General features: G+C 43.3%; 2 protein-coding genes across 4 annotated transcripts in view; one reads left to right on the top strand and one right to left on the bottom strand.

Annotated features, from left to right (window-relative positions):
• DNAH9 (dynein axonemal heavy chain 9) overlaps window positions 1-3,941 on the top strand; it is a 377,489-nt gene extending 373,548 nt beyond the window's left edge. Inside the window, exon 70 of the mRNA XM_030799425.1 lies at window positions 3,288-3,941. The gene's annotated coding sequence lies outside the window, so the exon portion shown is untranslated. The remainder of the gene's footprint in view (window positions 1-3,287) is intronic.
• Window positions 1,859-22,345, bottom strand: ZNF18 (zinc finger protein 18). 3 transcript variants are annotated; one of them, XM_012501564.2, is made up of 7 exons: window positions 22,266-22,345; window positions 17,292-17,760; window positions 15,828-16,017; window positions 15,328-15,416; window positions 8,808-8,892; window positions 7,990-8,100; window positions 1,859-3,166 (listed from the first exon to the last, which is right to left on the bottom strand). In XM_012501564.2, the coding sequence occupies exons 2-7, from the start codon at window positions 17,676-17,678 to the stop codon at window positions 2,379-2,381; spliced, it is 1,650 nt and encodes a 549-aa protein (XP_012357018.2). In that variant the 5' UTR covers window positions 17,679-17,760; window positions 22,266-22,345; the 3' UTR covers window positions 1,859-2,378. The 3 variants fall into 3 exon arrangements, with proteins under 3 accessions (XP_012357018.2, XP_012357020.2, XP_030655286.1); XM_012501566.2 differs by having other exon boundaries at window positions 7,990-8,097; XM_030799426.1 differs by lacking the exon at window positions 22,266-22,345 and adding an exon at window positions 21,648-21,887.
• Between the last annotated feature and the right edge of the window lie 1,464 nt (window positions 22,346-23,809).

Raw genomic sequence — 23,809 nt, 5'->3', positions numbered from 1 at the left:
GGAAGCCAAGAAGAAACCTTTAATCTAAAGCTTTTTATTTTTGAGATGGAGTCTTGCTCTGTCACCCAGGCTGGAGTGCACTGGTGCAACCTCTGCTCACTGCAACCTCTGCCTCCTGGATTCAAGCGATTCTCCTGCCTCAGCCTCCCGACTAGCTGGGATTACAGGCGCCTGCCACCACGCCTGGCTAATTCTTATATTTTTAGTAGACACAGGGTTCCACCATGTTGGTCAGGCTGATCTCGAACTCCTGACCTCAGGTGATCTGCCCGCCTCAGCCTCCCAAAGTGCTGGGATTACAGGCATGAGCCACCGCGCCTGGCCATTCTAAAGCTTTTTAATCTAAAAGTTTTCTAGACTTACCTCTGTGGAACAAATTTTCACTGGAAGTCCAATGGGTTTAACAGTTTTGATGAGTTTTAAAAAGCTCTATGAGGCAGACTGTTTGGTAAGAAAAGTATGGGAGGACCCAGTATTCCTTCTGTGATTATTCCCTCCTAACCTTGCAGAAACTTAATTTTGTGATTAGTGTTTTGAACAGTGGTTCTTAAACTTGAACAGGCATCAGAATCCCCTGGAGGGCTTGTTAAAACAAAGATTGCTGGGACCCGCCCTTCCGTATTTCTGATTCAGTAAGTTTAAACAAATTGCCAATGCTGCTGGTCTGGAGGCCAGTTTGAGAACTCGTGATTTAAAACCTCAAATCCCATCATCCTATAAATCTCTGCTATACATAATGTGGAATCTAATGCTAATTCCTCTATGATTTTCGTGCTTTCTTCCTTGCGGTTCCTGCACCCCCTAAGTGGGGCCTTCTCATCTTCATGATACAAGGGAGTTAATAAATTTTACTGCTGGAAGCCAGGATCTCCAGCTTGGGTGTTGTCCCTCCTCTCCCATCAACTATTAATGCTCTTGCAGTTTCCTGACTATAGGTTAATCTGTTTTCAGGGAGATAACTGTTCACATTAGCATCATCCTTCCTGAGCCTCACCCATAGTAGTATAATAAGATCAGGCAGGCCGGGCGCGGTGGCTCACACCTGTAATCCCAGCACTTTGGGAGGCTGAGGCAGGCGGATCACGAGGTCAGGAGATCGAGACCATCCTGGCCAACATGATGAAACCCCGTCTCTACTAATACAAAAATTAGCTGGGTTTGGTGGCGCATGCCTGTAATCCCAGGTACTCGGGAGGCTGAGGCAGGAGAATTGCTTGAACCAGGGAGTAGGAGGTTGCAGTGAGCCGAAATCACGCCACTGCACCACTGCACTCCAGCCTGGCAACAAAGCAAGTCTCTGTCTCACAAAAAAAAAAAAAAAAAAAAAAAAAAATCAGGCCTAAAGAAGGAGGTGGAAGATGGTGGGAGGGGGAAGTCTCACTACACAGGCAGGACACTTTGAGGCATGTAACTTGTGAAGACAAGGACAATTGGACAGTTTAGATACATGTGTTAATAAACCGCTAGACAGTATTATAAACTAGATCAATACTATCGATTTCTTCCTAACACTCACAAAATGAGATTATAACAAAGGTAATTTTAAAGCATAGAGCACACTTTGGCAAAAATCACAGCCCATGTGGGATGCCAAGAGAAAGAGGGGCAGCTTGAGGCAAGAGATCAAGTGGAAGGTTGGCTCAGAAAGAGGACACCAAAAACAAACTTACCTGAGATAAAGGTGTTGCCAGCACTGGCCAAGCTCGGATCATCTGAACATTAGCCTAGGACTTCCCTATTACTGTTCTGCTACATTATGAACTTGAGGTTTATAGGGGCTGACTTTGGAGCTCAACTGCCTAGGGTCTTCTATGAAATAATCTGCTTTGAAATACAGTCAAACACACAGTGAACAAACAAGACAGAAAGTGACTCTGCTAAGTTTATTTCAAACAAGGGACACTTGAAGTTAGTTTTTCACCCCTATGACAAAGAACACATGTGAGCTCACGGGCCCTCTATGCTTCTCCTCTTCTGGACCAGAAGACCTGCTCTAGAACCCATTTTAAGGGGCTGATCTGAGGTTCTTCCCATAAGCAGTGACTACAGCTAATCCCATTAAATGCTTCCCGGAAAGCACTTCTTCTAAAACTGGATCTGCAATTTAGACTTTTTCCCCAATGGGTCCAAAGGAAGGATGAGTGGAAACATGAAGACTATTCTTTCTCCTGAGGCAGAATCAAGAATTTAAGCCACTGTGCAATCCAATCCAAGATATCCTCCAAGTCCAAAGCCATGTCCAGATTCTCTCCTCTCCAATCCATGAAAAAAGGAGATGAACAAGGGTATCCTCTCAGAGACACAATTCCTCTTGATGGAGCTGAGTATTTTTGTTAACGGGCTAGGAGACAGAAATGGGGAAAGAGTTTGGTTACTGGCTATTGAAAGGGCTTCTTTCCTAAGTGGGATCTTTGATGTTTGTCAAGGCTCGAGCTCCAGCTGAAACTTTTCCCACAATGCGAACATTTATAAGGTTTCTCTCCTGTGTGAACCCTCTGATGTCTATTAAAGTTTGATCTCTGAATGAAACTTTTCTCACAGATGGGACATTTATAGGGTTTCTCTCCCGTGTGGATTTTCTCGTGGTGGCGCAATCCTGAGAAGTCACTAAAGCCTTTCCCACAGTAGTCACATTTACAGGGCTTCTCTCCTGTGTGAGTTCTCTGATGCTTCACAAAGTCTGAACTCCGCAGAAAGGCTTTTTTGCAGATGGTGCACTGAAAGTATGTCTCTCCGGTGTGAGTTCTTTGGTGAAAAACAAGCTGAGAATTCCTATAAAAGGTCTTCCCACACTCCCTGCAGGTGGGAAGCTTCTGGGCCATGGGGGCTCTTGGCTGCCCCTTCTGGGAGGTCTCTCTCTTCTCCTCAAGCCACATGGTGGACATTTCTCCTGAATGAGGATTAGGCAAATGCTGACCTAGTTGTTTCTCAGAAATCCTTTCTTGAGGAGAGAGCTGTTCCCCTGTTCCCTCATCCTGAATGTTTTGCAGAGCCCCAGGGAGATTCTCTCCTTCTCCAAAGCATCCTGGCTCATCCTCACTGAAGAAGCCCCTCAAGGAAGCCTGAGAAGGAACTTCTCCTGAAGCTTGACAGGAAGCATGCAGGAGCTCCTGGTCCCTGTGATTCTCCAAATTTAGATTCTCCTTGTCATTCTCTTGTCTATCTCCTAAAAGAAGAAAGAAGATTTGAAATGGTTCAAGTGCTATGCCCTGTTTTCTAACTAACTCATATGTCAAAGAGAGGGTCATCATAAAACATTCATTTTCTTTTTTTTTTTTTTTTTTTAGGGCATTAGTAAATGAGGAAGAAAACTACCATACGGCCCAAATGCTCAAACTTACTTCCCCTGTCCTGGGTTCAAGGCTAAATGGTTCAGCTCTGGAGCTGAGGATTTTTAAACAACACAGGAGTACTCATAAAGTGATCACTCCATAAAAAAAGCCACATGTATTTCTTAAGGACCAGGAAAAAAGTATATTATAGGCAACTACTGCTTTTAAAATGATTTTTATCTGATTATATATAAAATATAAATATGGTAACTAAAAAAAAACTGAAGAGAGAGAAATATGTACAGAAGAAAACCAAATCCGCCTCAATCTTACTACCCAGAGATAACAACTATGAGCATACATTTCCTTTCAGTCTTTTTAATTTAACCTATATGTATGCAGGTATATGCTATTTTCTGACATAATTTGTGTCATATTATACATATAGTTCTATATCCAGCTACGTAGCATTTAATTGTGAATGGTGGCATTAATCAATGTAATATAGAGTCTCCCTCTCCCATTCAATAAGACGCCCAAAATTTGTGAAATGCACGTGTCATTTTACCACAGCTGCAATGCAGCGAGGCTGCACTATAAAAGTGAATCCCTTGATCTGTGCTTGAATCTAGTATTTACATGCCCTTTATTAAATCACACTAGCAATTGGAAGTTTGTTTTTCTCATCGTAACTTGGGTTTTTGGTTATACTACTTAATGATGCAAATAGAACATTTTTATTTTGGTGGTAGGATTTTCAACTTTTATAAATTATTTTAACTATATAGATCTAAAGATGCCATTTACCTTTCTCTTTCATTTATTAGTGTCTTTTCAATTGTCTGCCAGGGATTTAGACATCTTCTAGAGAGCTAGATCTGAACTTGTTAAGTCAAAAAGCCTTAGAATGTCCCTGAATCTAAAAATAAAATAAAATAAAATAAAAGCCTTAGAGTATATTCCTCTCAAATGGCAAAGGTATTTTCTCTTGTTTTTAAAAAAGCCTTTATAAATATCATTTTAAAGAACTGAGTAATGGCCCATCAAGAAGATGTCATAATAAACATATAATTTGTTCCCCTACCATGGAAATCTAATTTGCTTATTGTGTTTTTGCTACTATAAATAATGCTGTGATCAGCAGTTTTCTTCATAAGTTTTTGCCCACATTTCTCATCAATACCTCAAAGGAATTTCTCAAAGTAGAATTACTATGTCAACAGGCATAAATATTAAGGCTCTTCATACCTACTGGCAACCCAACTTCCAGAACAACTCTGCCATCCTCTCATATGTGAAACTGGGCAGAGGGGGAAGTGGGTATTCAATACTTAAATATTGAATATTTTTAAGCATATGCCATTTAGATGGATGAAAAATGGTTTTTCATTGTTTTAAATTTTGATTCTTAAGTTATGAAAGGATGAATCTTTATCACATTTATGAGCTATTTTTCACACTCGAAGACTGCTGCCCATATTTTACTGGGAAAGTACATTTTTCTTATCAACTTTCTTTAACTCTTTCTATATCAACAAAAATAATCATTTATCCGTCATGTTCCTGAAAACTTTTTTTTTTTTTGAGACGGAGTTTTGCTCTGTCACCCACGCTGGAGTGCAATGGCGTGATCTCAGCTCACTGCAACCTCTGCCTCCTGGGTTCTGGCAATTCTCCTGCCTCAGCCTCCCAAGTACCTGGATTACAGGTGCCCGCCACTATGCCCGGCTAATTTTTGTAGTGTAGTTAGATGGGGTTTCACCATGTTGGCCAGGCTGGTCTCGACCTCCTGACCTCAAATGATCCACCCGCCTCAGCCTCCCAAAGTGCTGGGATTACAGGCGTGAGTCACCGCGCCGGCCTGCTCATGCTAAATTCTTATACAGACCAGCATCTCTTTTCTAGGCTCCCTTTTCTGTTCCATTGATCTGTGCATCTATGTTTATATCAGAATCACGCTATTTTAATGATTTTTTACCTTTACAATACAACAGACTTAATATTTTCAGATCTAACATTCATGAAACATTCTTCTTTCAAAATGTTTTTTTAAAGCTATTCTTGCGTGTTATATTCTTCCAGATAACTACTTCAAAAACGTTAATTCTTTGGATTTTTATTAGCAGGGTAAGTATATGGCTTTTTGAGACTGCCCCCTGCTGACCTGTTTTAACTAGGAGCTGTTCTTCCACATGGTCAACTATAACAGCATATTCACTCTCTACATTGACTTTTGCCCCTGATCTGAGTCCAGATCTGGTAAACTGGCAAAGTGTTGTATTTTTCAAACCAGGCCTTTCCCATCTGGTTACTGTGACTTCCACAATTATTCAAGGTCTCTTCCCTGGACAGCTGGACTCCTGCATTGACTTCCTGCAGACTTCTCTCCTCCAAGTGTTCCCTTCCTATCTGTCCTACGCGTTGCTGCCAGATTCATCTTCCTAAACCTCTTTCCACATATCTTCTTTTTTTTTTTTTTTTTTGAGACAGAGTTTCATTCTTGTTGCCCAGGCTGGAGTGCAATGGCGCGGTCTCGGCTCACTGCAACCACCACTTCCTAGGTTCAAGCGATTCTCCTGCCTCAGCCCCCCAGGTAGCTGGGATTACAGGTGCTCACCACCATGCCCGGTTTTTTGTTTTGTTTTGTTTTTGCATTTTTTGTAGAGACACGAACCTATAATAGCTTTTTTTTTTTTTTTTTTTTGCCTGTCAAGGCAGGATGACCCTTGTAGACACCTCACATCTGGTTAAAGGTGGTATCTAATAGGACCATGTCAGCAGAGGTGGGATGAAGGAAAAACAAACAAACAAAAAATGAGTAGGAATATAGTGAGCTATATATTGCAAATAAGATCAGACTACTAGGAGCTATATGGGAAATCTCTGTAGCTTCCATTCAATTCTACTATGAACCCAAAACTCCTCTTAAATTCTGTCAAAAAAAAAATCCTACTGCAACAACCTCCAAAGCAATATTTTCAACCTTTTCTGACTACAACCTACAATAAGTTCTATGGACTAAACTGTGATCCCCCCAAAATTCATATGTTGAAACCCTAGCCCCCAGTATGATGGTATTTGGAGATGGGGCCTGGGGCCTTTGGGAGGGATTAGGTCTAGATGAGGTCCTAAGGGTGGTGTCTTCATGATGGGATTAGTTTCCTGTCTCCTCCTCCCCCTCTCTCACCTCCCCCTCTCCCAGTCTCTCCCTTCCTCTCCGCCTCTCCTCTCCCCAACCCCCCTCTCTGCTATGTGAAGACACAGCAAGAAAAGCGAGGTCAGCAAACCATGCTGGCACCCTGATCTTGGACTTCCCAACCTCCAGAAATGTGAGAAATAAACGTTTGTTGTTTAAGCAACTTAGTCTATGGTATTTTGTTAACAGCAGCCCAAGCTAAGGCAGTAATCAATATATTTATATTGAAACACAGTACATGCACACATATTTTAAACAAATATTTCCTGAAACACTACCCACCCCTACATCTGATACTTCCTCTTCAATCTTATTGTTGCTTTTTTTTTTTTTAACGCTGGTTGTAACTCTATCAAATGATTTCACAACTCACTAATTGGTTATGCAATGCAGTTTGAAAAATTCTCTTCCAGAAGAAATCCTTGTGAAACAGCCTGATAAATATGTTGCGTAAAATTAAAATCAAATATCTCAGCTAATGATTGCTCTCTCTGTGGTATATAAGCAAAAGAAAATAATTAATTAGATGCCACTGGGGAGAAAGAATGGCTTGCCCTATAATTCCCATCCTTGGTCCTCTTCTTCCTCTAAGGTTCTTGGATTTACTGTATATATAAAAGTGTGTGTATGTGTGTGTGTAGGTTTTGCAGTTAGTTTTTACATAACTTCAATGTTTCAGAAAAAGTGTAGAAAGCAAAGAATGAACATTTTACAAGATAACAAGTTCAGATTTCTTCTTCCCTAGTCTTAAATAAATTATTTATATGAAGTATTTGTTGATGCTGCCGTTTTAAGAAATGTTAGGTGCATAGGGATTAGATAAAACATTTTTTTTGCCAGGCGCGGTGGCTCACGCTTGTAATCCCAGCACTTTGGGAGGCCGAGGCGGGCGGATCACGAGGTTAGGAGATCGAGACCACGGTGAAACCCCATCTCTACTAAAGATACAAAAAATTAGCCGGGCGTGGTGGCGGGCGCCTGTAGTCCCAGCTACTCGGAGAGGCTGAGGCAGGAGAATGGCGTGAACCCGGGAGGCGGAGCTTGCAGTGAGCTGAGATTGCGCCACTGCACTCCAGCCTGGGCGACAGAGCAAGACTCCATCTCAAAAAAAAAAAAAAAAAAAATTTTTTTCTGTTTGTTTTATGTCTAGATACTCTAACTTCTTGCTAGGAAGAGTAATAATGGCTGCTACATAATCCTTTGCAATGAAATTCTACTCTATTTGTATTGGTCTCAATTTGCGCGAATCTTAATTCTTTCTGAGAAAGAAAGCTACAACAACAGGCAAGATTAAAGGCAGCAGGTCTGACGTGTGGTCTTCCTTCCACAGTTAAATATGTGTCAACAGCCCTATAGCCAGAGATAAGCAGACTCAATCTCAATAGTCAAATCAAACCAGTCAGATCATGGCTAGTTATAACCAACGTAACGGAATATTGTGCCTCCTCTGACCTCCTTCACCACCTCCAATTTAATGACAGGCAGTCAGAAATGATTCCAGACCAATGAACGATTACTCACCTATGCAGGTGGGTCTTGGGATCTTCTCATTGACATGAAGGTATAGTCCTGCCAGCTCTTCCCCATATTCTATTGAATTAGTCAGGTCAGATTTGGAATGGGAAATGCCTGCTATAGAGAGAAAGATGTATGGTGGGCCTGGATGAATGGGGAGGACTGGGAGCTCAAGCTGTGTCTTTCAAAGGAGCACCCTACGCATGAGGGAAAATATGAAGGCTCTGGACACTTGCAGAAACTCACCTTAGAACAGCATGTGGAGCTTGTAAGACACCAGTACTCACAGGATGACCTTGACAGATGGTAAAGGCCATGAAAACAAGAGTCTAGGCAGGTGGACAGAAAGGTCTGTAGACTACCTGGCAGGCTGGTGTGAGAATCATGACGGGGATCCCACCAATGGTTGGTTGACAAGTGTGGTTTAGTAGAAAAGAGCATGGACTCAGAGCCAGCCACAACTGAGTTCCATCGTAACTCAGCCCACTTATGAGCTATGTGGCAGTGGGTAAGTATTTGATCTAACACTCACCTTCATCAGGCTTAAAATGAGAATACCATCATCAATTTCATAGATTAAAGAAGTTACTCCGTGCAATGTACCCACAAACAGTTCCCGGCACACTGAATACTTTCAATACAAGGAAGTTCTTACTGTAATTCTGCTAGCTCCAACTTGCCCCAGTTCCCAACTGTGTCCCTAACGATTTCCTTCACCTGGCGATTTTCAGTTCAGCAGATGTCTCTATAAGTGCATGGAAAATGCCTCACAGTTTTCCAGTCCTTCTACCTCCTGCCATCAGGCTAACCCACGCCGCCCTCACCTCCTGAGACCATTTTCCCATAGGTCTCCAGCATGAGATCCCAGTATTGCTCCTTTTGAGTGGAATCCAGGTGTCTCCACTGTTCCTGGAAAAAAAAAAAAAAACAATACAACACCATGACTCCAGCGAAGGTGTTTGAACCTGCCTTCCCTGCCTAAAGGAAAGCTGAGAAGAAAGAAACGTGCCGTAGGATCCTGGCCACCACAAGACCTGAGAAATTCCAGCAGAGTGGTTCAAGGGACAAAGAGGCCAAACGGAAAACAACAGTCCCTATATCAGTGTTTCTTTCCTTGGTGAGAAAACATCTAGGCTTTACATTCAGCACCTTTTCAGGTGAATTATTTAAAAGTTGAAAACATATAGAGAGCAGGAGGCTTTTTTTGTTTGTTTTTATTTGGGTTTTTTTTGTTTTTTGTTTTTTGTTTTTTTTAGATGGAATCTCACTCTGTCTCCCTGGCTGGAGTGCAGTGGAGCGATCTCTGCTCACTGCAACCTCCGCCTCCCAGGTTCAAGTGATTCTCCTGCCTCAGTTTCCCGAGTAAGCTGGGACTATAGGCACATGCCACCACCCCTGGCTAATTTTTGTATTTTTAGTAGAGACGGGGTTTCACCATCAGGATGGTCTCGATCTCCTGACCTCGTGATCCGCCCGCCTCAGCCTCCTAAAGTGCTGGGATTACAGGTGTGAGCCACCTCGCCTGGCCGGTACTATTTGTTTTTGTTTTTGTTTTTAACTCAAGTGCTTGTACTAGAGGTCTTTGAAGAGGAAGAGCCTGATAGTCCCACTATTTAATAAAAATCAGGAAATTCAAAAAGCAAAAGAAAAGTTAAAAAGGAATCTGTTGGAAAAGCAAGTGCAAATCAGTAAGATATAGTTAAGAGTCAACTTCATTGTAAGCTTTACCCTGAAACAAAGATTGGTATATTCAGAGAAGAGAGAGATGTTATAGCCATACTTGAAATATCTCATAGTTCTGCATTTAGAGTCTAACATTAAATCATTTTCTTCCCAGAGAGTGGAAAACTGGTAGGTTCTCTGGAGCAAGGTGTCCCAATCTCCAAAAGAAGCCCTGCTTTTCCTATGAAATGACAGATTAGAGACTCAAAACTGGGAATACCATATAGCTAGGGTCTGCTTTCATGAATTCAAATTTCAGTCTTCCACCAAGAAGCTGACTATTAGAAACTCAGATTGTATAGCAGAGGGATTAGCAGCCCATTTTTTGGAGTCAGACATACTGAGTTTTAAGTCCCAACCTTGCCACTTTCTAGCTGTGTGACCTTGAGCAAGTTATTTAACCTTCCGGAGTTTCAGGCCTTATCTAATGATGGCACTGAACTCAAAAAAGTGTTGGGAGGTTTGAGATAAATAATGCAAGTATCACCTGTTTTCATAGCACACTGTACTTTTTTATTTACAGCATTTATCCATTTATTAAATATTTATGTGTATGTACAAATGTATATGCACTCATGTAAGTATTTGATTAACGGTTGCCTCTACTAGCAATGTAAGCTCCATGAGAAAAGGACCGTGTTGTACTCTCCGTTGTATAATACCTTCCCAGTTCCCAAGACCCTGTCCAGGACAGAAGAGGCACTTGATATATGTTACCAGGGTGAAATAAAGCCCTTAGCAAATAGGTCCTCAGTAGATAATATATATTATTACCATCACATGCAGTCTCCCAGTCTCACCTCAAGGGTTTGCAGAGAGAATTAAGGGATTCTGCACACTTTCAGAAACCCCAAAGTGGATAGACATGAATAGCCAGGCTTCAGGGAACAGAAATGAGGAGAGGAATTACAAAGTCATCCTCCTACTGTATACAATATACTATTCGGGGAAGGCACTCTCTGATATGGTTTGGCTCTGTGTCCCCACCCAAATCTCATCTTGTAGCTCCCATAATTCCCACGTATTGTGAGAGGGACCTGGTGGGAGATAAAACCAAGTGGGCGGTTCTTTCCTGTGCTGTTCTTGTGATAGTGAATAAGATAACATCCGATGGCTTTAAAAATGGGAGTGTGCCTGCACAAGCTCTCTTTGCCTGCTGCCATCCTCGAAAGATGTGACTTGCTCTTCCTTGCCTTCCACCATGATTGTGAGGCCTCCCCAGCCATATGGAATTAAACCTCTTTCTTTTGTAAACTGCCCATTCTCAGGTATGTCTTTATCAGCAGTGTGAAAACGGACTAATACACTCTCAGTCCTAAGTCAAGTCTGCCCGCCAGCACATCAAAGGGAAGTGGAAATGGCTCAAGGAGAAAAGAGATACCAAAAACTGTTCAATTAGCAGGTGCTAAGCCAAACACACAAACGAAAGAGGGTTTGGATTTTTTTGGGTGGGAAGGATAGGAAGCTGAAAAACGACCTCAATATACTTAATTACACAGCCAACTATTAACTATAACCACATTTTTAATGTGAATTTTAATTTAAATTTTTTAATTTTTAAAGTATAAACAGCTAGCAGCTTATTCGGTTAATCTTCTGTGAATGCAGCTATTTTAACAACCTCCTGAAAATAATCACTTGAGCAAATATTGCTGAATACAGGAGTTCTTAGTCTTTGTGGTCAGAACACATGGACCCTGGCTTCAGTGCTAGCAAAGAAAAGGATGCACATGCCAAGCACAGTAATATCTGTCTGGCTGCCTGGCTTGCTGACACAGGATCTATTCCATGAATACCAGAACAGTAACTACCAAGAAGAGTACAAGGCAGAAAAGGATACAGCCACCAAAACCCCCAAGGGTCAAAATCAGCTCATTCAAAAACCAGAAAAGTTGCTTCAGGAGCACTAACAGGGTACCTCCAGCTTAAAGACACAAATTTACTCAAGGAACTGCCAAGAAGCCGGGTACATTCGAATAAAACCTCCTACTGAAGAGGCAAGACGCCAATGGCAGCCAGCTTGCCTTTTTCTCATATGTAGAAGAGACGGAAAAACCTAACTTTCTATCCTGAAAGACAGACACATGGGATTTGATGGGAAAATTCTATTTTTGTGTGGAGCTGGCACCATCTTGTGGGTTTATAAGGTATTACAACTGACTTGCACTGAGTTACACGCTGTTCCTTTCCTTTAAGTCTGAAAACAGAGGAAGGTGAGTAAATGCACTGCTGGAGTCTATGTGAGGTTCCAACTGAGTCATGGTTTCTACTAACGAAATAACTCCTGCGTACTGGTAGTAATACCATATCATTATTCTGGCATTATTTATGAAGTTCTTCACTTATTTAAGAAATTAGAGGGAGGGATTAATTTAAAAATTCCTTTTACTTCCAAAGGATTCCATTAAATATCAAAGTCGGCCAGGCGCGGTGGCTCACGCTTGTAATCCCAGCACTTTGGGAGGCCGAGGCGGGCGGATCACGAGGTTAGGAGATCGAGACCACGGTGAAACCCCGTCTCTACTAAAAACACACACATAAAAAAATTAGCCGGGCGTGGTGGCGGGCGCCTGTAGTCCCAGCTACTCAGAGAGGCTGAGGCAGGAGAATGGCGTGAACCCAGGAGGCGGAGCTTGCAGTGAGCCGAGATTGCGCCACTGCACTCCAGCCTGGGCGACAGAGCGAGACTCCGTCTCAAAAAAAAAAAAAAAAAAAAAAATCAAAGTCTTTCTGATGCAAATAACTGCTGTTAGTTTGGAGGGGATATTCAGATTGGGTAGGGACAACTTTTGTTCATTTGACTTAAATGGTTGCTAACTAGTTTAATCATCTGAAGGTAGGGAAATACAGACACACACATATATGTAAATACGGTTGTAAAAAACAAATTGGCGCTGATGAGCATTTTAAATCTTTTGACTTTAAGTTGTCCGGAACAGGTGAGGATACTCTGTACAACAATAATCCTCCAAGCCTGGTTGACATATTCCACAGAACACCCAAATCTTTTTCACCAGGCAACATCTTGCTTAACAATTTGGTTTCTGGGCACCTTGAAAGCAGGCAGAAGGGTATCTTTGATTCACTAAAAAGATATTTCTCTCCCCTGCCACCTCCCCATCCACCTTCCCCCAGAGTAAACTATGAAATTGGTATTCTAGTTTTTATATATCTGAGCCTGGAGAGCTGAAGCTCAGACTCTGGTCTGAAACACAGCATTACCTACTGCCTTCTCTATTTTCATCTTCACTCTACAGCAGATTGCAAGGCAAGTCCCAAGAGGAGTTCCCTCAACGTTTTAAATGTTTTAATTAAGATGTATAGGTTCATGAAAAAAAAATTTTTACAAAATTCAACTTTTCAAAATTGTTAACTATGTATCAACATAAATCTGTTCCAGAGACTTCTATGTACAGCAAAAATGAAGTATTAGGAATTGTTGAATTTACCTTCTGCCTGAAACAGCTAAAAATGGGACAAAATGATGAAACAATAGTTTTCAGACATTGCACATTACACAAGCAGAGCAGAACAAGATCCCTCAAAGTGGGAAAGCAAATTCAGTGAGCTCTAGTTATCCAAACTTACTGCCTAGACAGAGGATCCAGGCAGCAGCCCAAGAAGGGGAAACCCAGGCTGAGCCAGGCAGCCTCCCTGAGTTGAGCAGAAGGAGCTCAGAGTCTGGAAATGCCAAGATGCTTAGAGTCGACAGGGTAGAAAAATCGGAGAGAAGGAAACTGCACAAAGAGAAAGCTCCAGAGATCTACAGAGCGTCCCTGCAAAGTCTGGAAAATAACCATCCAAAAGAATCAGAGGGAACAATCCCCTGAGTTCACACAGTGCTGGAAACAGTTTGTATGTCTACCAGGCAGAGTGGAAAACCTGGTATATGAAGGGGCATCAGATTACTCAGAATACTCAGAAGGGAAATGCCTTAGCATGGAAAAAATAATACTAGACTAAATGTTTCTCTGGTGCCATATAACAAACTGTGTCCAAATAACTGCACCCCATAGCAAAGTTCAAGAACATTTATAGTAATACAAAAATACAAAAAAATACAGCACCCCACCAGTGTCGGATACCCAATCAAAGATTACCAGGCACGGGCAACATAGTAAGACACAAAAAAATTTAAAAATTAGTCAAGCAGGCCAGGCATGGTGGCTCACGCTGTAATCCCAGCACTTCGGGAGGCCCAGCTGGGCGGATCACTTGAGGTCAGGAGTTTGAGACCAGCCTGGTCAACATGGTGAAACCCCATCTCTACTAAAAATACAAAAATTAGTCAGGTGTGGTGGCACACGCCTGTAATCCCAGCTACTCAGGAGACTGAGGCAGGACAATTGCTTGAACCAAGGAGTCAGAGGTTGTAGTGAGCTGAGATCACGCCACTGCACTCCAGCCTAGGCAATACAGCAAGATCCTGTCTCAAAAAAAAAAAAAAAAAAAAATTAGCCAAGCATTGTGGCACATGCCTGTAGTTCTAGCTACTCAGGAGGCTGAGGCAGGAGGATGGCTTGAGCCCAGGAGGTCAAGGCTGCAGTGAGCTATGACTGCACCACTGCACTCCAGCCTGGGAGACAAAGTGAAACCCTGTCTCAAAACAAACAAATGAAAAAGACAAAGATTACCAGGCATACAAAGAAGCAGGAAAATACATCTCATAATGAGAATAATCATTGATCAAAATTGACCCGGAACCAGTACAGGTAGTAATCAGTAGATAATGATATTAATACAAATATAACTATATTCCATATGTTCAAGAAGCTAGAGAAAAAATTGAACATATTAAGTATAGTCACAAAAGATATAAAGCCCCAAATCAAACTTCTAGAGGTGAAAAATTCATCTAAAATGAAAAATATACTGGAAGAGATTAACAGCAGATTAGATGCTGTGAGATGAAAAGACTAATGAACTTGAAGACATCAAAATAGAAACTGTCCTAAATGAAACACCAAGCCTTCAAAAACAGAATGAAAAAATACTGGATGAGATTAACAGCAGATCAGATACTATAAAAGAAAAGATTAATGAACTTGAAGACATAGAGAAATTGTCCAAAATAAAACACCAAGACTTCAAAAACAGAAAAAAAAATCAGTAAGCCATGGGACAACTTGAAGAGCTCTGATACATGTATATATATTATCATTATACACATTCCACAGGTATTATTTCCCAACTCCTTAAAGGAGAGGAGAAATAAGCGAGACAGAAAAAAAAATGCTTTAGAAATAATGGCCCAAAATTTTCCAAGTTTAGTGAAAACCATACACCCACAGATCTAAGAAACTCAATGAATCCCAATTACATGAAATGTGAAAATGACTCCAAGGCACATCAAAATCAAATTGTTTTAAAGAATGAGAATACACTGAAATAAGCAAATATATATATGTATATATATACACATTATATGCATAAGAACAAAGATAAGAGTACATTTGGCATGATTCTGTTTTTACAAAACTCTAGAAAAAGTAAACTAACATATGGTGACAGACAGCAGATCAGCGGTTTCCTCAGGATGGGGAATGGGGTGAAGAGAGGCAGGAGGACGAGATTATAAAAGGTAAAAAGTTTCTTTTTCATCACTTTTATACCTCAGCTCACCTGAGGTGCTGCTGGGAGCAGTGAGGCTCCGAGGTCCTGGTCTCTGATCAGCCTTTCCTCCAGTGGGGCAGGCTGGGAGGCAGCCAGGGCTGAAGTGAGGAGAGGAAGTTTTCAGAATCTGGATGTCTTCTTTAACCACTCCCCAGAGAGCGCAGATAGCCATCTTCACAAATCAAACAATACCTGTACTGCCATCTCTATTTCAAGACTCGTGTTTATCTCCCTGACAAACTCCAACCCCCTCCAACCTTCCAGTCTCACCTGTATGTTCTCCCACCTCCTTCCTCAGAGCCAAAATCCAAATGGTCTGACCCAGTCATAAAGCAGTTTAAAACACAGACTTTGACTCTCCAAACAAGAGCGGTTTATTTAGGTCTAACCTGTTTGCAAACCTCTCAGGGATACCCCAATCTGAGCAGCATACCATTTCAACTCACTTAGGCCTACTAATCACAATCCCAAAATCTCTCCAAGAGAACACCACACAGCACCATCCTCACCTAGTTCTGCTTCTGTGTCAGATTCCTCTTTCACGATGTGGCTCAGAAGCTCCCCAGGCCCTGAGGATGAATTCTCAAGTCCCAACTCCTGAGGCACCACTTCAAGATGGGGCTCCACTTGCCCCACCTGGCAGCTTGGAGATTCCATCTTCTCTGATAAGATGTCCTGTCCTAGAACCTGGATACTGATCTAGAGACCATATATTAATTAGTAATTACTGAAGAATCCAGAGTAAGGATCTCTAAAAGATACAAAGCTTACCCTCTACAACAGATCATAAGACAATTTCTAAGGATGTGGAGAAAGAGAAAACCAACTTTTATTTCTAGTCCAGCAGGAACCAGGGAAAGAAACATCCCAAAAGACACCAAAAGCTGAGGCCTGAACCAGGTGTGGGAGACCTTCAAGACATGCCACTAATTAATGTGCCTCTATTGGATATGCGCCACCAATGAAAACTCAGGCATCTTTTGAATAACTTCTCAAACATTCTAGTCTAAAGGTGGAATGTGCTGGGAGACTTTACCCTCAATCCTCAATAGCTAAAAAGTGTTGAGAGTCAGAGTGTTAGAATTAGGTGAGGTATGGGGGAACCCAGCTGTGGTATAACAAGAAATACACATTTAGTCTTTGTCCCCAGTTCCCGCAGAGCTCCTAAAACCCTGGTAATTTCCTGAGTGACAGAGGTGAAAGAAGAGGCTTTGTTATTCATAATGAGCCCTTCTCAAGCACATCTGAGTTTATGCTAGGCTCCTACAGAGCTTCAGGATGCGCGCTGGTTGCCAGAGGAACCAACCTTGAGATTTAAAGGCTGGAACTTTCAGTCTCTCCACCCAGCTTCTGAGGAGGGGAGGGCAGCTGGAGATACTCAATCACCAATGGCAAATGACTATATCAAGTGTGCCAAAGTAGTGAAGCCTCCATAAAAATCCCTAAACCATTGAGGTTCAGGAAGCTTCCAGGTTGGTGACCTCATGGAGGTACTGGTAACGTAGCATGCCAGGAGAGGCATGGAAGCCCCACGCCCTTTCCCCCACACCTTGCTCTACGCAGCTCTTCTCTCGGGCTGTTAGTGAGTTGTATCCTTTACAGTAAGTCAGTAACAGGAAGTAAAATCCTTCCCTGAGTTCTGTGAGTCATTCTAACTAATTTTCAAACTTGAAGAGATTGTGGGAACCTCTGAATTTATAGCCAATTTGTCAGAAGTACAGTGGCCCCTGGGACTTGTGACTGGCATCTGAGAACAGGAGCAGTCTTGGATTGAGCCCTGAACCTCCACAGTTAGCTTCAGAAATGAATTGCTGGACACTCTACTGGTGTTAGAGAATCAGAGAATTGGCCATTGGTGTGAAAAGCCCCACCCATTTGGTGTCATAAGTGGTATCAGAAAAAAGACAACACACCTGATGGGACCAGAGAGGAGCCCTGTGTTTCACTCGCAGATCATAATACCCTCTGCTTACCCATTGCCACAGTCTCTGGGGGTCCCCCTTCAAGCTTTCCACAAGGGTCACTGCCTCTTCTCCACTTCCTGGACACTGTTTCCGCACCCACATCTGGATCTCCCCAGGCAGGATGGTCAGAAACTGCTCCAACATGAGGATCTCTAGGATCTGCTCTTTGGTGTGAACCTCTGGCTGTAGCCACTGGAAACAGAGCTTCCGAAGTTGCTTCAAGGTCTCATGAGGCCCAGACATCACCTGGTAACGGAACTGCCTGAAAAGCTGGCGTGCGGTCTCAGGGCTGGAGAGTTCCTCTTGAAGGGCAGCATCTGATTCTGAGAACTGGGAGTCCTCGGCCTTCGCCAGTGATGGCAGCAGGCCTAGGGCCTGCCCCAAGTCAACGGGCATTGTCCAGCCTGGCAAGTCCTTTTAAGTAAAGTGCTTCTGAAGTGGAATTGTCTCCGGAAAGAACTAGGTCTTCGCCAGGACACTAAAAAGGGAATGAGATTGAGTGCTACACAGAGGAAGGGGACACATTTGCAGAAAGAACAAATTCATACGCCCTATCCAAGAAGCCTCGGGGTCAACTATGGAGCTTTTGAAAGTGCTCAATGGATACACGATTCTATTTTGAAAGATTATAAACTTGAAGCCACAAAGCAAACTACTGATACTGTATCTAAATAGCCACCATTTCCCTGCCCATTTTATAATGTTCTTTCTTGGTCTTCAAATGTCCAGACAAAATGTAGAATAAAATGCACCATATGAAACATTTTCACTATAGGTTTCCAGGTAAACGGCTCTTCTACAAAACACTTCTACATCTTCATCTATATATCTGCATACTAAAAAATAAAGCTGGAAAAAGATATTAATGCCCTAGGAATAAAAGCTAATGCCTACATGCTTCCGTAATAAATAGGAGATTAAAGAGAACAAATTAAGTCTTCCCAAAAAGGTGTAATGAAATTTCCAAGAGACATCTTTTGAGTGCCATATTGAAATAGGTCTATTTGAGAATTTATGAAAAAAACAAGTGTCATACCTGACACTTTCAACCTTGGGGTTAAAGAGGGTTGAGAAGGCCGGGCGTGGTGGCTCATGCCTGTAATCCCAGCACTTTGGGAGGCCGAGGTGGGTGGATCACGAGGTCAGGAGATCGAGACCATCCTGGTTAACATGGTGAAACCCCGTCTCTACTAAGAAAAATACAAAAAATTAGCCAGGCGTGGTGTTGGGTGCCTGTGGTCCCAGCTACTTGGGAGGCTGAGGCAGAAGAATGGCGTGAACCCGGGAGGCGGAGCTTGCAGTGAGCCGAGATCACGCCACTGCACTCCAGCCTGGGGGACAGAGAGAGACTCCGTCTCACAAAAAAGAAAAAGAAAAAGAGGGTTGAGAAGACTACCTTGAAAGTACTCCTATGGTGTTGATATAAATAATCACTATTTTATGTGAATGGTATCAAAATTTAGCAGATCATAACTAAGTAGAAAGAGAAATATTAAATGGCAAATAATATTAAGTAATTTAAAAAGGATCATCCACTATTTCTAGTTAACTTTCTTGCAAGTAATCATAATATAGGATTATTGGGTACATCCTTAAATGTTATGAAGAATTTGGTGGTCATCATTTCTCCCTAAGACTCATCACAGCAAGTTTTAAAAAAAGATACCCCACCACTTGAGGATCTGGCTTAATCAGAGATCAGTACAATACTCGAGCTTTTTGTAGCTGCTTATTTCTTAAGGTGTAGGAAACAATGTCTTCATCCTTACTGTTTCACCAAAATAATTTATCCGACATTGGAAAATCATTTAAAAACTAAAAAAGAAATACCAATTTTTTTCAAGGGCCCAAGAAAGGAAAGGGCGAGGTCAAAAGAACTACAGTTAACCTTCGAATAATGCGGGAGATAGGGGCACCAGCCCCCACACAGTAGAAAATCCATATACAATTTCTGATTCCCCAAAAGCTTAGCCGCCTATTGACTGATGCCTTAAATGGTTGATTAACATACATTTTGCATGTTACTGTATTTTTGTGATAAAGTAAGTTAGAGAAAATATTATTAAGAAAATTATAAAGAAGAGGCCAGGCATGGTGGCTCACACCTGTAATCCCAGCACTTTGGGAGGGCAAGGTGGGCGGATCACGAGGTCAGGAGATTGAGACCATCCTGGCTGATATGGTGAAACTCCATCCCTACCAAAAATACAAAAAAAATTAGCCAGGCGTGGTGGCAGGCGCCTGTAATCCCAGCTACTTGGGAGGCTGAGGCAGGAGAATGGAGTGAACCCGGGAGGTGGAGCTTGCAGTGAGCTGAGATGGTGCCATTGCACTCCAGCCTGGGCGACAGAGCAAGATTCTGTCTCAAAAAAAAAAAAAAAAAAAAGAAAAGAAAATTATAAGGAAGAGAAACCACATTTACTATTCACTAAGTGGAAGTCAATCACCATAAAGGTCGTCACATCACCTTCATCATCTTCACACTGAGTAGCGTGAAGAGGACAAGGAACAGGAGGAGGAGAAGGAAGGGTTGGTCTTGCAGTCTCAGGAGTCACAGAGGCAGATGAAAATCTTTGTATAAATGGACCCTTGCAGTTCAACCCAGTGTTGTTTAATTAAGGGTCAACCGTAATCCAATACCAAATGTTTTTTGTGTGGTCCTCATTAAATTTATTTTTTGCTTAAAAAGAAACCCAGATCCAGGCGCACTGGCTCATGCCTGTAATCCCAGCACTTTGGGAGTCCAAGGCTGGTGGATCACTTGACGTCAGGAGTTCGAGACCAGCCCGGCCAACATGGCGAAACCCTCTACTAAAAATACAAAAATTAGCTAGGCGTGGTGGTGCACACCTGTAATTCCAGCTACGAGGGAGGCTGAGTGAAGCAGGAGAATTGCTTGAACCCAGGGGGCAGAGGTTGCAGTGAGCCAAGATCACACCACTGCAAGAAAAAAAAAAAAAGAAACCCAGGCCAGGCGCAGTGGCTCACGCCTGCAATCCTAGCACTTTGGAAGCCCTATGCAGGAGGACCACCTGTGGTCAGAGTTCGAGACCAGCCTGGCCAACGTGGTAAAACCCCATCTCTACTAAAAATACAAAAATTAGCTGAGCATGGTGGTGCGCACCTGTAATCCCAGCTACTCAGGAGGCTGAGGCAGGAGAACAGCCTGAACCTGGCGATGGAAGTTGCAGTAAGTCAAGATCATACCACTGCACTCCAGCCTGGGCAACGGAGGGAGACTCCGTCTCAAAAAAAAAAAACAGTAAAGACAAAAAATCTGAACACTATCAACCGACTTGCTCTAATTGACATTTTCAGAATACTGGACCCAAGAACTGCAGAGTATACATACATTACAAGTGCAAAAAGAGTATTCATCAAAACAGACTATATGCATAATTTTCAAATGACTGATATCTTAAAGTTAGCTCTAAAACTATTACACAAAGTGGTATTGCCAAAAAGCCATTAAAGCAATACCAAAAAACACTCAAAAACCCAATATCTGATAGAAAAGGAACACAAGAGAAACAAAAACCAGAAAGGTCAAATGGAAAACTTTAGAGCTTCCTGGGTTCGAATATATTCTCTGATCACGGTGCAATTAAATTAGAAATCAATAACAATAACTAGAAAATCTCAATTTATGGAAATTATTAAATAATGCTCTTAACCCATAGTCAAAGAAAAAAATCACAAAGGAAATTAGAATATGTTTTCATACTGAGTGACAATGAAAACAGCATATCAAACCACGTGGAACGCGGCTAAAGCATTGCCCAGAGGTAAACCTACAGTTTCAAATAACATCTTAAAAAATGAATAAATATATTTTTAAAAATCCCTTGCTTTGTAAATCCAACCTATTTGGCTCAAGAGTTTCAAATAACAAGTGGCAAGATTTTAGATAGCAAGATACCGACCTGTAAACTTAGTCCAATTTATCTGTTTCCTAAATTAAGATAGCAGTTTAGATAATATTTAAGAGAAATGACATTTTGGAAAAACTACAGATTTTATAAAATACTTAAATCTTTTGTTAGTAATATTATACTCCCAGGTAGTGTGTAGGAAAAATGTCTCGATTATTCAAAATTAAATTATAGAGTATTAAAATAATAGAGTTTATATTCCGATAACCTCATGAGGAACTGCCATTAGTTAACGAAAAAAAATAAGGTTATCTGTTATACCTGTTATTAAACCTTTAACAAATAGAATGAATTTTTAAATGTGCATTCTAGGTGTAATACACACACGTGGTTACATACATGGTTACATATATAAGTAACCATTTGTTAAGCACCTACTACGTATCGGCTCACTATTAGGCTCGGTTCATGTATTTCTAATTCCCGCAATTACCCTGGTGTACAGATCAGGAAACTCCGAGGCTCACAAGTGGCAGCCAGATTAACCCAGGAAGCTCTAAAGCCTTTGCTTTGGGGACAACTGCCAACGTCTCGTGATTTGTGGGAGCGTTTTCTGGTTGTCACAAGCAGCTGGGGGAACTGGCATTTAGTGCTCCAGGCCAGGGCAGCGCTGCTCATTGGATACGTATTCTCCACCATGCGCCCCCCAAATGCCGATTGCACTCTGATGAGAGGAGAGACTCCAGGCATCATCCCATCGGGTTTCCTCTTCCCGAAACTCATTTTCAGCCCTTAGGGGAAGACAGCGGGGAGAAGCCCGTTTTCGGTCCCAGTGCAGAGACCCGGCCGGTCCCGCGGGTGGCAGAGGCGCAGGAACGCAGAGCCGGGACGGGGTTCACACATCCCCCGCACCCAGGGTCTACTCCCAGCCATGGCGGCCCCGGCCCCGCACTCGCCACGTCCCCCGCGCGCTCCCAGACGCATGGGCGCGGGAGCCCGCTGGCCACTCCGCAGCTCCGGGGGGGCCCAGCTGAGTCAGGTGCGGACGCAGATAGCGCAGGGCCTGACCCCGAGCGGCCGGAGGCCGGGACCGCCCCGCACGCGCGCTCACCTCCGCCCGCGGCGCCGGCTCCGGGCGCACTTCCGGGAGCTGGGTGGCTGCGCGCGCCTCAGGCGGCAGGCGAACGACGTGCGGCACTAGGCGGCGCTAGGGGCGGGGGCGGAGCTGATACCGAAGCTCCTATTGGCCGTCGGGGACGCCCCGCCTCTCTCTGGCGCTGCGGCCCAGGAGCCTCCGCCGACAGGGCAGTACGGTTGCCGAGCCAACGCCATCCTCCGTTCTTTCCGTCACTCACTCACTAATCACTGTTCCTGAGTTCCTTCACTTCTCACCCGTCATTTATTGCGCGCCTATTCTGTGCCAGGCACTCGGCCAAGCACTGTGAGGCCTTCAAAGATCATTTCTTTGTCTCTCCCAAACCCTTCCGCCCAGTCCCACACCCGGAGCTGCAACGCTCTGCCATTATCCCTGATTCTTAACCGCCGCCTTTCTCCTCCTTTCCGTTCTTGCCTCACTTGGCCTCCCTGAGACACTTGATTTGCCCCAACCTTCTTCCTCTGTCTTGGTTCTCCCACTCTCATCAGCTCTGCATCCTCTGGGTCCTCTCTCACTTCTCCCCATTCCGTTGGGGCTAGTTGAATCTGGTGCCATCCTCTTTGCACCTGCGTCTCTCTCTCTCTCTCTCAACAAACGTCATCCCTAACTCTTCCCTTCTCCTTCCCTTTCCCACACGCCAACAATGGCTGAATCCTCTGATTTGACCTCATTGTCTCTCAGACAACTCACCCTCTCTCCCTTCTCACTACCCCTCCCTCGGCTCAGTTCCACACCATTTGTAATGGCCAAGGCCTTCTTACCCTTTCTCCAGCGTCCGGTGTGGCCGGTTTCCAGGCCATCCTGTGCTGGGCCACGACAGTCAACTTGTGATACTAAGTTGCATTACTGGAAGTATCATGTCAAAGTTTGGGTGTTCCATCTTGGGCAACTGGCAAAGAGGAGAGTATTAAAAAAAAAAGAGCTGCCATCGTGTTCGGAATTGGTGGGTTCTTGGTCTCACTGACTTCAAGAATGAAGCCACGGACCCTCGCGGTGAGTGTTACAGTTCTAAAGGCGGCGTGTCCGGAGTTTGTTCCTTCTGATGTTCGGATGTGTTTGGAGTTTCTTCCTTCTGGTGGGGTTCGTGGTCTTGCTGGCTCAGGAGTGAAGCTGCAGACCTTCGCAGTGAGTGTTACGGCTCTTAAGGCGGCACGTCTGGAGTTGTTCGTTCCTCCTGGTGGGCTTGTGGTCTCGCTGGCTTCAGGAGTGAAGCTGCAGACCTTCGCAGTGAGTGTTACAGCTCTTAAGGCGGCGCGTCTGGAGTTGTTCGTTCCTCCTGGTGGGCTTATGGTCTCGCTGGCTTCAGGAGTGAGTGTTACAGCTCGTAAAAACGGTGTGGACCCAAAGAGTGAGCAGTAGCAAGATTTATTGAAAAGAGCGAAAGAACAACGTTTCCACGGTGTGGAAGGGGACCCGAGCGGGTTGCCACTGCTGGCTCGGGCAGCCTGCTTTTATTCTATCTGGCCCCACCCACGTCTTGCTGATTGGTAGAGCCGAGT

Source organism: Nomascus leucogenys, chromosome 19 (genome assembly GCF_006542625.1).
Source record: "Nomascus leucogenys isolate Asia chromosome 19, Asia_NLE_v1, whole genome shotgun sequence".
Taxonomy (NCBI): Eukaryota; Metazoa; Chordata; class Mammalia; order Primates; family Hylobatidae; genus Nomascus; species Nomascus leucogenys.
The sequence above is the reverse complement of the archived record's forward strand: the minus strand, read 5'-3'. Positions and strand labels throughout refer to the sequence as shown.